Source organism: Falco cherrug, chromosome 1 (assembly GCF_023634085.1).
Source record: "Falco cherrug isolate bFalChe1 chromosome 1, bFalChe1.pri, whole genome shotgun sequence".
NCBI classification, from domain to species: domain Eukaryota; kingdom Metazoa; phylum Chordata; class Aves; order Falconiformes; family Falconidae; genus Falco; species Falco cherrug.
The window spans coordinates 122,266,415-122,281,767 of NC_073697.1; the positions used below are offsets into that span (position 1 = coordinate 122,266,415).

At 43.2% G+C, this 15,353-nt stretch overlaps 1 protein-coding gene across 2 annotated transcripts in view; it reads left to right on the top strand.

Annotated features, from left to right (window-relative positions):
* The window catches only part of HLF (HLF transcription factor, PAR bZIP family member), a 35,441-nt gene that overhangs the window by 14,888 nt on the left and 5,200 nt on the right, over window positions 1–15,353 (top strand). For both annotated transcript variants that reach the window (XM_055726128.1, XM_055726136.1), the window contains exon 3: window positions 14,848–15,068. In XM_055726128.1, coding sequence (XP_055582103.1) covers window positions 14,848–15,068 — 221 coding nt within the window. The remainder of the gene's footprint in view (window positions 1–14,847; window positions 15,069–15,353) is intronic.

Sequence of the window (15,353 nt, forward strand, 5' to 3'; positions counted from 1 at the left end):
ATCCCTCTTGAAGTGTGTGTGGATTGGTTGGTGTGTTTTACATGGACAGTACTGAGCCTGGCAGTCTGGTTTTATGGTGACTTTATCAGACGCTTTGAGCTGTCTCTAAGCAGATCAATACTGGCAAAAGCTGAAATACTTTTTCCCAAATTGGTACTTTGTTCTTTTGGATATAAATTTACAGTTGCTGCCTTTTAGTCTTGCCGGCATCGTCAGAGGGAAGAGAACCTGGGAGAAAAAAAAGGCTCCTGTGGTGCAATTTTTGGCTGATGTCCGCTGGCAGAGCTTCAGGAGGGGAGAGCTTGGTTCTTGATGTTAAAACTCAGCATGTATAAATGTCTATTTATCAGCTGCAGTCTTTAGTTAATTGAAACATCAAGGTGAATAAATAGAAATGAAGACAATAATATGGACAGTGCTAAGTAGATCTCTTCCAGTATTTTGCACTGATTGCTGTAGGTGCTGCTTTGGTGATTATGCAGTTGTACAGTTGTGACTGGTTTGAACTTATATATTATCAGGATTTCTCTCTCTCTCTCTCTTTTTTTTTCTTTTTTTTTTTTTTTTTTTTTTTACCCTCACGTGCCTCCGCACACATCTGATACAGGACAAGATAATCCCTATGTGAAACTCAACCCTTATGTACTTTCTTTTTAGCCAGCTGGACTCAAAATCACTAATTACTTGAGTAAAATCTTTGCATTATAGATAAATGGCATCAAGTAATAAGCCCAGAGGATTGTACAGATCTAGTGAAGCCCTTTGATTTGTCACATGAACCGTCAGGACTAGAATTTTCTTAGCCCCTTAAATTACTGGGGCAGAACCTGGTATTTTTTCATTTGAACTGTTATGCTTGCCCTGCTGCAGTAGAATGATTTAGTCTTTTGTCATTCACTTAAACATGTTTTTTTAATCACTTTATTTATTCTGACCATAAGACAGTTTTATGTACGTGACATCTATAAAATATTTTGCTTAAAATCGTTCAGTTCCCTGCTCTTACCAGGTTTGGATGGATCTTTGGTATACAAACTGCTTCATTGCCTTCTGGAAATTTTAGTTGTCAAAAAAACGACCTTAGTGAGGGGTACCCTGTTGGTTGGCTTAAAGATGTTTATACAGTTCAGAAGCAGCATTGCTTGATCTCTAGGAGATGCTGTAACTCATCAAGCAGGTTCCTGCTAACCAATTATCCAGTTAAGCAGAAAGAGGAAAGGTGTTTCTCTTGCTTGTTTTTCCTTTGCTAAGTTTAACCCATTCTTCCCCAAGCTTTGGTAATTGTGGATGTTCGTAACATTGAAATCACAGCAGTGAGAGTAAGAAAGAAAAGGGTTAGAATGGACCTCTGATCTTAGACACTAACACAGTATTTGCATCCCTCAAGTGGGTTGATATATGCAGTTTCCAGCATAAATCTAGAGCACTCTGATTCTGAGCTACGAGTCCTACCCAGCATCCCTCACCTAGCTTTTTTGTCTTGCATTTTAACAAAATCTTAAAAAAAAAAAAAAAAAAAAATCCTCCCTCCAACCAAACCCCTCCCTACTCCAAACCCAGTAATGAATGTTTCATTGCTGCCAGAGCAAATTTGTTGATTCCCAAACACTCCTGCTGTGTCTTGGTTGGAAGACTTAAATTGCTTGTGTAATAAGTGCTGTGGATAATATAAAAAAGCTCTTTCTAGTAGAGCTTTGGTTTTCACTACATAGTATAAGAGTAAATAAATGCTCAGATGATACCAGACAGCTGAGTTGTCCACATCTGATTGTCTTCTACATTGATTTTTTAAGACAGGGCATGTGCATGACTGTTTTAATGGCTATCAATACCAGATGTGTCTGTGTGGAATTCAGAGAGATTGTCAAGTGACAGTGCAGTTGTCAAATAATTTTGCTTGTGATTACTGAAAATAGTAAATGAGTGGGTCAGATAAGGCGAAAAGATATTCTCAGTTCCAGTAGAGAACAAGAGGATTAAGTGACTTTCCTGACTGCCATAACGAATAATAACTTGGTGAATACTTTTCTTTTTTCCTTCCTACTACCTGCCCAACAAATTATTTCCGTGAGCAGCAAAATCTCCATGGGTTTTCTGATGTGTAATGAGGCACCTGCAGTCTTCCTTCAGCCAGGGAGTTAAGAGCTTCTTTCATTTACGTTGTTTTCACAAAGCTTGTTAGTAGTACATGTGGATATCTGTCTGCCAAATTTGTTTGAAATTGGCCAACGGTTTCAGAAGTTGTTGGAAGGAGGCTAGACAGACATGTGCATAGCTCTATTGCACAAAACTCATTTCTCTAGGAAACTGAGCTGAAGAATAGCTGTCAAGTACTGGGGCACTGAAATGAAGCTTGTGAGGTAATTGAAAGAACTGAAAGGCCGTTTTGTATCTTAATTGTGTGCACAGCCTTTAACCAGGTACACAAGATGCAGTTCTTGCCCACAGGTTAGATCCCCGCAGGCACATTTCCATCTGCCCAGGACCTGTCTGGTAGAAGTGAAGTGTAATTTGGTGAATTGTGCTGATCGTTTTGAAAGTGACTTGCCAAGAAGCAGGTATAAATGCTCACCAGCTTAGGCTGTGGCAGAGCTTGATCTGGTGGTCTCAGCTGTGCTAGCAGCTGAGTGGTCTGTGCAGTAACCTTTGACTGTAGATAGGGCTTGCTTTCATTTCCTGAGCAGCCTGAGGGTGTAACTGAATATTTACTATTGTTCCACATTGTTTTTTTTATTTTTGTAAAGGAGGATCTGTGAGTGCACGAGTTGGAATGCATGTTAATAACTAAAATTTAATGGAGCCTTTCCATCGTCAGGATTTTGTTGAGGTTTTGCTTGTGCAGTGAGTCCTCAAAGACCTTATCCAGGCAGCAAAATGGAGGCAGAGGAGGTAGAGCAGATTTCTCAGGTTACCGAGCAAGGGAGCTGCAAAGCCAGGTGGTCACCTCATCCCTAGCAGCTAGAACGAACCTCCTGAAACAGGTGAAGATGGGTTGAGGCTTCTGCTTCGGTAGGTGCTTCTTCTAAGCTGCAGGTTAAGCGGGTGAGGTACATGAGTTGAACAGCATGTTGTGTGCGGTGGATAGGCAGCATCGTCTAAGCTGGGTGTGAATTGTGTGGAATGTGTGTACATAAATGGCCTGGGCATGAGGAAGCAAGATGTTTTCACCTGTGAATAGATGAGTTACTTCTGGTGAGATGCACCAGAACACTGAGTTAGCTTCTGTAGGAAAAACACATTAAAGGTGGAACAAAGCATCTTTATCATGAGACCAGCTCTTAATTTATTTCTGAAACTGGAGCACTATAAATCTGGTCAGTGCCATTTTCTTTATTCCTTCTACATTGATAAAAGGAGAACAAATAAAAATGTTCTGTAAGCTTTGCTACATTTTAAAAAAATATCGTTTATATGTCACAGCTGTATTTTGTGTAATTTTTTATATCTGCAATATAGAGTGCTTTAGAATAGAAGAAAAGCTGCATATCTGAGTTTAAGATAAAATAAGATGATCTCTGTGACAGAGACAGCAGAAATGATGTGATACGACAGTTGCTGTAGCAACACCACCTACTTCATGAAAATCAGAGTTAACGGGAGTGTAAAAGGTAAAGCCCACATAATTTTCCAAGCCTGTGAGTTGTTGCTGCGCTCAGCTTGCAGTGCATTCCAATTCTCCAGTGTTTCTCCTTTCATCTGGGCACAGATAGACCTTCTTCTGCATGGCCAACTCCTGCAGACTGGATCCTGTATTCAGCAGGGGCATGTAGCGGGAGTTCTGCAGGAGCGGGTGAAGCCTGCAGTGTCTTTGCCTCCAGGCGACCCGGTGAATAAGAGGGAAATAACATGAAGGATTGTGTCGTGTCCTGTCCCCCCCCTCAAATCCTCTCAAAAGCCTTGGACAACAATGTATTATAAGGCCTATGCAGTCTCACAGGTATACCGTATAGAGAATGGGTTGACCACCATTGTAAAAGGAAGGCAGACTTCCTTGGATATCAGCTTTTAGTAAAGCACGGTTATATTTAATATAAATTGTTAAGTATTGTAGAGACTGGAGGTGTCACAGCGAAGTACATTGGCACTTCCCCCCCTCAAATTAAACCTGAAATGGTGGTGTTCCATACCAGTGATACATTGCATATGAAAGTAGAAACACATGTTATTTTTAATTTTAATCGGGTTGGTGTTGAGCTGGTTGTCTGGCCACTAGGAAGGGCCGAGTGCAGCGCAGCAGGCAGAGCGCTTTGTTCCCAGATGGGCAGGGACTTCTGCAAAAATTAGTGTATTCAAAGGGTTAGAAGGGTCTCTGTTAAAGAAATGTTTCAGTGTTATGATGTTCTATGAAAGTTCTTTGGTATGTCCAGATTGGCAACTAATTTTGAAATTTGCAACTATGGTTACTGGTAGAAAAAGGCTATTAAAAATATGGTTACTGTAAATAAGGGTGCTATTGGCTTGCACTTTTCTTAATGATAATTTTCAGGGAACAGGGCCCTCTATGTTCATGTATATTTATGAAATGCAGGCATGTATGCTTAAGCTCCCATGTGCAGTGAATTGAGTAGTGATTTACCATTTGATGTTGGCCTCAAGGTTACACTAAAAAATATTTGTAATATATTGATTTTCTTTAATACATTGACTTAATTTATTGATATTATTTTTATCTTTGATTGGCAATGGAGAGCTATAATGTGTATGATAGCAAAAGTAAGATCTCTATTGCTTGAAAATTGGGGGAAAAGAGTTTGAAAGAAATGGTAGTCTCAGATGGCAGCAAAATTAAGTTTCACTGATCTGTTTTGCTGAGATGCCTCCTGAAGGCATCACAATAAATGCACTGCTCAGTAGATGGAAGGAGCTTTGACTTTTGTGTCTTGGGGAATTTTCATTTCATTTGTGGCGTAGTTCAAAATCTTCACAGGTTCTGCATATCTCTTGTATTCAGAACATGCATACTTAGTGTGTTCAGAGTCTTAGTTCAGGGCTATGGACAGTTTGCAGAGGAGGTCACAAAGAAGGAAAATAAGTATTAGGATTCCAGCATTTCTTCAAGAAATGTTCCATCATCAACCTTTTCCACTGCTAGTGTTTTTAAAAGATAAAAATATAAAGATTTTGGTATATGTTGCTTTCTCTGGTCCTGTTTTCCCTGAGATTTTTTGCTTGCTTACCTTCATCTTTCTATAGAACTGTGACTGCTGTTCTTAGGTGCAGAAGTCTCTGCGAGCATTAGTTTTGTTTTTTGAAACTCCTCAGTATAGTAGTTTCTTGCCATTTTCTGGTGCTAGACGACTCTCACATTTAGGAGCTAATTTATAAGACAATGTCTTGCCCAGTGTTCAGTGTTGTCATTTCTTTTAATCAGACTTGCTTTTTGAAGTTCCTTGGTTTTGTCTGTGTCTGATGTGCCACAAAAACCTGTATTACGCAGCAGCTATGAAGTAGTTACGGGCACACGGGTAACATCCGTAGGCAACAACAGTCTGTTCTCCTGGAATTTTCCCTTAGCTGCGGTTTCGTGTTCCCTTCCTCCTCTGAAGCGCTTTTCACACTGCCTGAGACTGATGCATTTGTATACTTCATAAATGAAGGTAAATGTATCAACAGAGAAAAAGATAGAACCACACACAACCACAGACCCTTGTGCTTTCTTTGTGTGTGCTCACTCGGAATGAAACTACTACGTAAAAGCAAATTAGACCTCTGCAGTTACTGGGCTATAACAAACCGAATTTTCGGGTTTTGCTGTTTTGTTTTGTTTGTGGTTTTTTTTCCAAAACATGTTAGAGGGTCCTAATTGAAGGCAGAGAGAAAAGGAAATACACGAAGTCTTACTTAGAAGGTTATGAGAACAGTGTGTCCCCATTCCAGCATCTTTACGTCTTAAAATGGGATTATTTTATACAAATCGCCCTCTATAAAGCATCAGTTTAATTTGGTCACATAGTGTACTTTGTTTTAGTGAACAAAAAATGTAAAAAAGCGAAAAAAAGCTGCTGCAATGGATAGTTCAGATTTGTCTGTACAGAACAGATCAAAAGAGAAGACAAGATTTGCAAGTTCCTGTAACTCTGCCCAGTGACCACGTTTTCTTAAGGCATATATTCAGAGAGCGGCTGATAGCATCTGCTGTCTGTGGCTCAGGCTTGCCATTAGCTACTGATTGGGAGTTAAAGGCAATGTACCTGTTTCACGTGGCTATTCCATGCCATTTGAAATCTCACTTGACTGTGTTTTGATAACACACCCAAGCAAGACAGGCTTGGGTACCAGAACTAGGTAATAGATACATGAGTCACGGGTGGCATATGCTTTCAGGATTACACGATGGCTTTTTGCAAGACCTGTTTACTGACTGAGAGTGTGCTGTCCTGGATGTTCATTAGCTAAATAAATAGAACAATGTGAGAGGAACTTACTTGGTCTGGAGTCTTGCAGGGCACGTTGGCAGTGGCGTGAACGCATCTTGAGGACAGGCGTTGTCTTTGTTTTGAGTGGTATTCCATGTGAGGGCACATTTATGGATGCCATACAAGGCTGTTATCTAAAGCAGGGTTGGTATCTAAAATCTACTGTTTGAGATTGGTTTATTAAAGCTGGGTGTGTAATTGTCCAAGGAAAGGAAAATGGATCTTTCCGTCTCCTTCAGAACAAGTTAACAATTCCCATCCTTCTCTGGAACCTTCCCTTTAAGAAAAGAAAGAATTGTACTTTTTGAGGAAGCAATATGTGAATTGCTAGTTAACAAGAATATACAGAGATGTGCCAAAGGATGTCACAAAGCTCCAATGCACCAGAGAATATCAGCATCTTGAATTGAAACGTGCTTCTAAGCCAGGCGTAAGTCAAAATTAAATACATGTCTGAATGTTCTTCCCTACAGTTTCATTTCAGGCCCTGTTGCCACTGAATGCCATCTTGGCCTATCTTTGTAAGGAAAGCAGCACCCTACAAAAAATCAAAAAGGCATTTAGGAGGGCTGTGGATTTCATGCTTTTCAAGAATTTGAAAATCCCTGTTCAGTATCCTGGGAGCTGGATCAAACCCTCTGTTTCTGTGTGTAGCACTTCTGCAAGGGAAATGTTCAGAATAGGAACAACTGCTTTCAGACATCTTGCAGGGGCTGGTTTGGGAGCAAATAGAAGGTTGATTTCCTGGTAGCTTTCATAAATGGGGCCTCACAGAGCTAAGTGCTGCCTTCACACACGCTAAAGATGGGCTAAGGTTTTCAGAGTCTGGATCTTACAGGAGAGCGGTGCCTTAAGTCCGGTAGACGTTGTGGAAAATTTTACCTGGTGGTGCCTCGTATTTGTTTGTTTATTACTTTTGAAGGGCAAAATGTTACTGGCACAAAAGGCGTAGCCTATTACATGCACGTTGTTATGCTAACCACATGCAGGAGTTCCAAGTCAAGCCCTCAAAAGCCTGCAAACACTCGGCCACATGTGCAGCTTCAGCTAGCAACCCCCCTCTACCTTGTCTGCTTGGAGATGCAGGCTTTAATTACATTATATCCTCTTTTTTTTCCCGTTTTCCCTTTTTGTATGCAGAGGTCAGACCAGCTCTGCGTTGAATCAGGGCTGTATCAGGAAGGAAGCAGTTGTCTGTAGGATCTTGACCTCATTTACTGCAGATGTGAGAGGATGCGGGAATGGCGGGAGGAGAAGGGAAAATCTGGCAGGAAGGACTAGAACTGTGTAGAGAGAGACTGGATTTTGCCACGAAGCTTCAGCAGAGTTCTGAGCAAGTCATTTGATTATAAGAGCTTGTCACACTGTGTGTTTGCTTTCTTTTTTGTGAGGAGCCCAGTTTGATACCTTGGGTGGCCCTCACTTCTGTTGGTGTACAGCCCCCAACCTGCAGCAGAAGTTGGTGAGAGTTGATTTGAAATGCAGATGCCTGTGTCAGCTAGCCTGAGAAGCTGGCTGCCTACTTGTGATGTAAAATGTCTGTACTTTGTCCTTCCTCTGCAAAGGGAAGGTGCTGCCCCTTCTTTCATGGGGGTCTCGTGGGGAAAAAAATCATTTCTGTGAAGTATGCAGATGCAGTAGTTGTCAGTGCTGGAGAGTACTCCTGAAAAGTTGCTAATCATGTCTTTACAGGAGGTTTGAATAATTTGTGGCAAATAATGAATGGCTCCATTAGGATAAATCAGAATGGGTGAAACAAGTGACTCCTGAATGAGGAAAGGATCTGGAAAAAAAAATACGTGATCGAAACTTCAAAGGTTGTTGCAACCATGACTGTGCTTTTTAAAACTACTCTTGCATTTAATTTTGAAAACAAATTGCAAAGACAGCCTAGATTATCTCATGTGCCAGCCCTACACATTGGAAATGAGTAGGAACGGACCTGACAGTACCCCACAGCATCCTGCTGCTTGGACTGAGCAGAGGATGACAACTTACTCTCCCTGTAAGAAGCTGAAGGGGGACAGGGCACTTTGCCAGTGCACTTCACTGGTTACTGATAGAAGAGGATCTGTGGGTCTTGGGAATTTGGAGCTGCGTATGTACCATCAGCACAGGCACATTCCTGCCTGCTTCCCTTCAACGATGCTCTTCTACGGAATGCATTCATCCCAGCCTTAGCTGAAGCAACCTTCCTCTTCCAGGCTCGCCCCCTCTCCTCTTCGGCTACCAGTCTCCCTCATCGTCACCTTCTTGCCCCCTTCTCAGCTTTGAGTCCTAATCATGTACTGAAATTGCCCCTTTCTCACCCAGCCTTAGCATGCACACAGTAGATTTTAAGAAGGCAAACGAAAGGGAAGGAACATTGCTCCAGGAGCTGCCCTCTCTTCCCATGCACAGGCCATTAGCACAGTTCAGTGAGAAGTTTGCCAGAAATTTTTAACAGGTTGAAAACAAAGTATTTTTGCTGAACCTTTTTCGGGAAACTGTAGAGCCATTTTGGCAGAAACATAATTGGCACACAGAAATCCAAACAGAATGGTTGAAATCTGGCAAAGGTCTAAGGAACTGAAGACAGCATCCTCTAATGGGAAGTGTCAGACAATCTTAATAAGGCTACCAGTCCTGCCTGTAATAATACTGTAGAGGCCCAGAGCGGGAGGCACACAATGCTGAGAGGGGAAATGACAATTCTTTCATAATTAAATGCACAAGGTTTGTAAACAATGCTGATATCTTTAAAAAGTACACATTTTAAAAACACTTTTATGTGCCAGTGTTTTAGTGTGTGTTAACAGCAGCGAATATGTTGTGTTGCATTGGATTAAGATCCTTCTTTCCGCAGGAAGTGTTTGCAGCCACCCCGTGTTCGGCAGAATCAAGTTTGTGTAAGATAAGAAACAGAGGAATGTCTGTGCCAGGTTGGAGCACTGGGCAAAATACACTAATCTCCTGTTGCTTCGGAAGAAAATAAAGCTCCTCTAATAATGGCTTACATAAATACACCCAGAGGTGAAGTGTCATCTTCGTCCCCAGGCAGAGTGGTTAGTTTTGTCCTGCCATGTGGAAGGGCTGGAAGATCATTCAGCGTGGCTCCTTGCTCCCTTCAGTGCTCGTCTAGATGATGATCTTACTATCCATGTAAATATTTCGGTTTTGGGAAGACACTAAAATCCTGATAGTAGGGAAATTAGATAGGAAGATAAAATGTTGCTTACAATACTGTGAGGAATTACAGCCTGACAAGATACTGTCCTTAGATAAGTCTTGACCTGCAGAATACTCCTTTTGCTTTGCAGCCTGCGGGGATTTTTTGCCTCTCTCAGTTCCTGCCTGCTGCCTTGTGTTCTGCAGTGAGATAACTTTTCCTAGAGGCTGAAGGAGTTAATGCAGAAATAGATGACAGATTAGCCTGGGACAGGCTGTGATTTGGAGTAAGAGAGCTATCCCAAATAGCTGGCCAGCTGCCAAGCAGATAGGCGATTTGGAAGACATATCAGCAGAGCAGTGGGGTTCTCCGGAGCAGCTCTGGGTGAGGATTATCTGTCAATTTAACTGCTGTACTGTATAGTCTTGACTGACGTACCCAGAGTGCCTTTGGCTTATATAAAGAAAAATGATTAGCAAACATGTATTTTATCTCTGGGCTGCTAATAAATTGAAGAAGAAACTCCTGTCTTCTTTCCCTCCCAGACACACACATAAAAAAATAGGGGAAAATATTTTGATTAGAACATTTCCACTCCCTTTTCTTTTTCTCGTTACTGTTCTCCAGCCAGCTGTTGAGCTGATGAAAAGTGTGGAAGGGCTGCAAGAAGGGAGATTTTCTGAAAAATCAGGCACATTTCTATGGGAGTTGAATGATTCAAAATTGAGTTCCACATAATTTACTGGGGAACTCTTGCAATACAAATAAGAAGCCTGTCAAGCAGTGGTGCAGTTGAAGAGGCTATTTCCGTCTTAACTCTCCTGGGCACAGCTGGTAGGTGGGATGTTTCAAATGGGGGAAATTAAGAGTCAGGATACAGTGATTGAGCTCCCCATGATACCAGATCAGCATTTTGGTTTTGTAGGTACATAAAAATGCTACTATACTTTTGAATTGTGAATTTTAGTTATTGCAAGCAATTAAAAGCTGCTTTTTGGTTTTTTACCAGCAGTTCGGTGACCTAGATGACACAAGTGAATGGCTTCAGTCCATTTCTCTTTGAACAAGGAACCACACTGAAAATATTGCCATTACGCTGGACTTCCTCACTGGCAGTCTCAGCTGGGAGGAGGAGGACTGAAAGGGTTAGAACAGCCAACTTTCTTTCATGTCCTCCTTTCTGCAAAATTTTCCGCTGTTGCTAATATCTGCCAGAGCAACACCAAGAGCGTTAGCGACAGCAAGATGCTGGGGCAGCCGTAACTGCTGGAGTTGTCAAACTTGCTGATTCTTTTGCCAGGAGACACCTGGAGCTGTGGCTGTCCTGGCATACTCGGTGTTGCTTGAGTGGAACTCTACAAGTGGGAAGGTCTCCAGACAAAAGGCCAGTGTTGACATAGTTGCGGTCTCTCCAGGCCATGGTTGAGACACATCACTAGGGTGGTATGAGGGGAAGTTTCCATTAACCATTGTTCCCAGCTTGCATCCACCACCACCGTGGAGTTCTGCAGCTGGATTTCCAAAAGAGCTTAATGCTGGAAGAGCTCTTGTTTCAGCAACTTAAATAGAGGGGCTAAGTTCTTTCCAAAACACTTGGCAATCGTCAGCCCCCATTGAGAACAAAGCTAAGCACATTAAACAGTCCAGCCACTTCACTGCAGTGAAAATTTGGCCGCTGTTGTGAGCACGGTGGTTAAATAATACAGAGACTGGCAACAAAGGCACCTGGCTCCTGATGCTGAGCAGTGAGGTGCTGTACCTTCGCCTGGCCTTGGCGGCTGGTGTTGTAGGCTTGCTCCTTGGCTGATTCCTTGTGCATTACAGCCTCAGACCAGCTCTTTCTCTGGATGTTGTGACAGCTGTGAAGCTTGCTGATGTGAGGATTAGTCGGCTGCTGGGCACATGACGTGCAGATTGCTGTGCTTATTTGACCTACCTCTGATTGCGAGGAATTTAGTGCATAAAAATAACACCCTGAACAAATTTGGCAGAAGGATGCACAGCTAAAGTGCCATGCGCACACAGGGAGAGGAGCTTGAAGAGCGATGTAACATGAGGCCACGTACTGTACTCCTGCAGGAATATCAGTGCCAAGTCCAGCGCAGCCCACGCTGTCGTCTTGGGTTATGACCAGTTCCAGCGGCACATAGATGTAATGGCCATTAGCCAGTAAACTAATGAAGACAGGTTCCTGGCTTGTATTATTGGCAAAACTTGACAGAATAAAGAGAAAGATACCAAGTGCCAGGAGTTGCCTAATGTAAAACACTGGTCAAGGAAGTTCTGGTTTTTCTGCCTGGGGTTTTAGACACCCTTATTAACTCTGTCGTTCTCAGTGGAGTTACTGATCGTTTGCAGGAGCGTGACAGAACGGGGAGTCAGCCCGCATAGATGTTAGAGGTGCGCGTGCAGTGCCAGCCTAGGAGTAACTTACAGGCAGCAGTCTCTGGGCTTAGGTGATAACGTTTAGCTGTGTGCATGATTTTTCAGGCTTTGTGTTAGTGCATAGCATTCACCTTGAACGAGCTTCGCGTTGGCGCCTGGAGCATCTTCTGTTTGCTGAAGGACCGGGTCTTTAGTACTGAGAGCTTCTTAGGCCGGGGGGGTGAAGTGTGTGCACGCAGGGAGCGAGGCAGGATGCTGATGGCTGTAGGTTCTTCTCCCTGATCGTGTCGAAGACACGTTGCTCTTCCCTTTTTTTGCTATTGCAAGGGTAAAATGCAATACAATACCTTGGTTTCCCATGTTTAAAAATGGCATTTTTGCCATTTCCTTGTTAAGAGAGATTTTTCTTGAGGCTGATGATTACGAAGCTCATGTAATTGTGTAATATGGCACATTGTAGGTAAATGATAATATGTAAACTGATACTGTGTATTTAGAACTTCAGCAATATTTAAATACAGGCTCTTTTGTGTAGGGCAATTAGGAAGCTGGGGCAGATTTCACAATCCGGCTGGCTTTTAGAAACACCCTGCATACTCACCAGAAATACTGTAAAAGTATTCAGAGCTAGTGTCCTGCTTCGTATTATTCCGTATTACAGAATTTGCAAGATTTGTCTGCGCATATGTCTGTATTTTGTCTGCACTAAAGAAATACCTGGCTGCTCTGGTGCAAGTGCACTCACATCACAGGAAGCTTTCCTGCGTTTAATCCTTTAAATAAGCCAGTTTCTGCCAGCCCGTATATCTGAGATGAGATCAGCCATCCATTGACAGCGGGGCTGCGCGGGGCCGCGAGCGCGGAGCCGGTTGGGCTGGCTCGGAACAGCTCCTCGGCTGGGATCTCCGCAGCAGCTGCGCGGGCGCGGAGGGGGCTGCGGGGGGGGGGCGCTGCGGGCCGGGCAGGGGGAGGGGGGGCTGCCCGCCGGCTCGCTCAGGCGCCCCCCGCCCGCCCCGGCCGCCCTGCGGCTCCTCCGCGCTGCGCTTGCGGGAGCACGCGGGGCCTGGGCTGCGGAACGCGCCCCCGTCCCGCGCCGCCGGCTCGCCGAGGCGAGAGCGCCCCCGGGCGGGCAGCGCGGGGAGAGGCTGCTGCTGCCTGCCCGCCTTGCCCGCCTGTCTGCGTTGACTTGCCTTGCCCTCCTGCCTTGCCTTGCCCGCCTGTCTGCATTGACTTGTCCGCCTGTCTGCCTTGCCTTGCCTTGCCTTGCCTTGCTTTGCCTTGCCCTCTTGCCTTGCCATGCCATGCTATGCCTTGCCTTGCCCGCCTGCCTGCCTTGCCTTGCCTACAGGCCTGCCGCTGCCCCTGTGGCCAGCAGGCAGGCAGGCCGTGGTTTCTGATTTTATTAACGGGGCACAGCAGGAAACGTCAGGTTTTCAGCACCGGGGTGTTGGCAGCCGTGTGCCAGGTCCGGAGGCAGAGGAGGAAGCACGGTTGGTGCAGTGCGGGTAGCAGCATCCTTTCCTCTCGCTCACCGTCCCATAGATGTGTATATATTTTAATAACTTTGATCCTCCTTTTCTCTTCTCCCGGGCCCTTACTAGCCTTTCCTGGAAGCAGATTTTATCAGTGCCATTTTAAAACTGGAGTTACAAAAGACAAGCTGTCTGTTAGCAAGGCCTGGTTTGTGCAGCGCAAGTCCCTGGTGCATTTTCTATGCAGTTCCAATATTGTTGTTTTGATCTTCTGTATTAAAATAAAAATGACATTGTTAATACTGGCCTTGCTTTCGAATTAGAAATGACATTTAATGTTTACCATTTTACACCCTAAATATTGCAGATGTGGGCACAAATAAGGAAATATTATGCAGTCACAGGATGTTTGTGTAGTTATTATGAAAGGCGTCATATCTCTAAAGTCAAAGTGAATTAGCTAATAGCCAAAATTATAAAAGAATATCTGCTTCAATCAGATGTCCTCCCTCTGAAGTCTCTAAGGCTTGTACTTCTGAGGGATGTGAAAACTTCTGAAAATTCTGCCCTGAGGGATATCCATGTTTAGGCAGCTGACTTTAGGATCCTATTTTTGGAACCTTTGGTTGAGATTTTAAATTGGATATTTAATGGGAATGGTGCCTGAATTGATGTTGTAGAATCTTGAAGGCCATATCTACAATTAAAAAAGTAAAAGGAGGGGGCAGTTATCATTCTTTTCTGGGGATAGACTCCTTTTTATTAGCTTTTATATACCATAAAAAGAGCATTGTGGCATTCTTTCATTCTTGCAGAGCTTCTCTAAGTAGTCACTGTAGCCTTTGGTGTTGCTAGTTTCCTTCACTGTCTTTTAGAATATTACTGACAGTATTTAATAGAAAATAGTACTGGCCTTTGTGGAGTACTTCAGCACAGCTAGAAAGTACAATTTTGCAAGTACTGCACCATTGGTTGTAAGCTAAACGTACCCTCAAAGGTGTATATGGAGAAATCTGTGTATGAGAAATCTGGGAAGGACTGCAGATAAATCAGAGCTCAATGACAGTACTTATGATTTGTTCCTGAGGATGTGATCTTAATGAAGTGGCACAGGTTGGAGCAGCATGTCTTCTGCCTACAGTCTTGTGCAACTAAGTTGTTGGATTCAGTGATCTTAATTAGCAACCAAAATTAGGAACCAGTTCTGAAAATAATGGCATGAACATGTCTGAATCTGAACGTGCACCCTACAAAGTGGACAATCTAATATTTAGCAAGAGTAGATACCAAATTCACAGTGAAAGCTTAAAAAGTTACTGCTTATAAAGTATTTAGAAATGTTTTAAAATCCATGGTCAGTGATGTTATTTACTTTTTTTTTTTTTTTTCCCCCTAACATAGCTGAATTTAACCTTTATTTCTGTAGGTCAGATCTTGCCAGCAAACCGAAACACACCAAGTCCCATTGATCCTGAGACTATCCAAGTTCCTGTTGGCTACGAACCTGACCCTGCAGATCTTGCTCTTTCCAGTATTCCTGGCCAGGAGATGTTTGACCCTCGTAAGCGCAAATTCTCTGAAGAAGAACTGAAACCACAGCCGATGATTAAGAAAGCTCGTAAAGTCTTCATTCCAGATGACCTGAAGGTAAATTGGAACTGGTGACAAGCTTGTTTGTACAGACTGTGTGATCGTTACTCTGTGAGGTGCAGGTTTGGAGCGTGAATCTGTTTTCTCATGTAAGGTAAATCTGCCAAACTAAATACGACTTCGTTGTAGAATAAAACTGTTAACGGTTCTGAATAAGACAGAGGGGAGGATGTCCCTTATTAGTTATGCAACAGTTGAAATTCATGAGATCGATATTCATTTCCTTTGTATGCCAGAGACTTCCTGCGTGACCTTGGACAGGCTTACTTTGTCCCATATTTC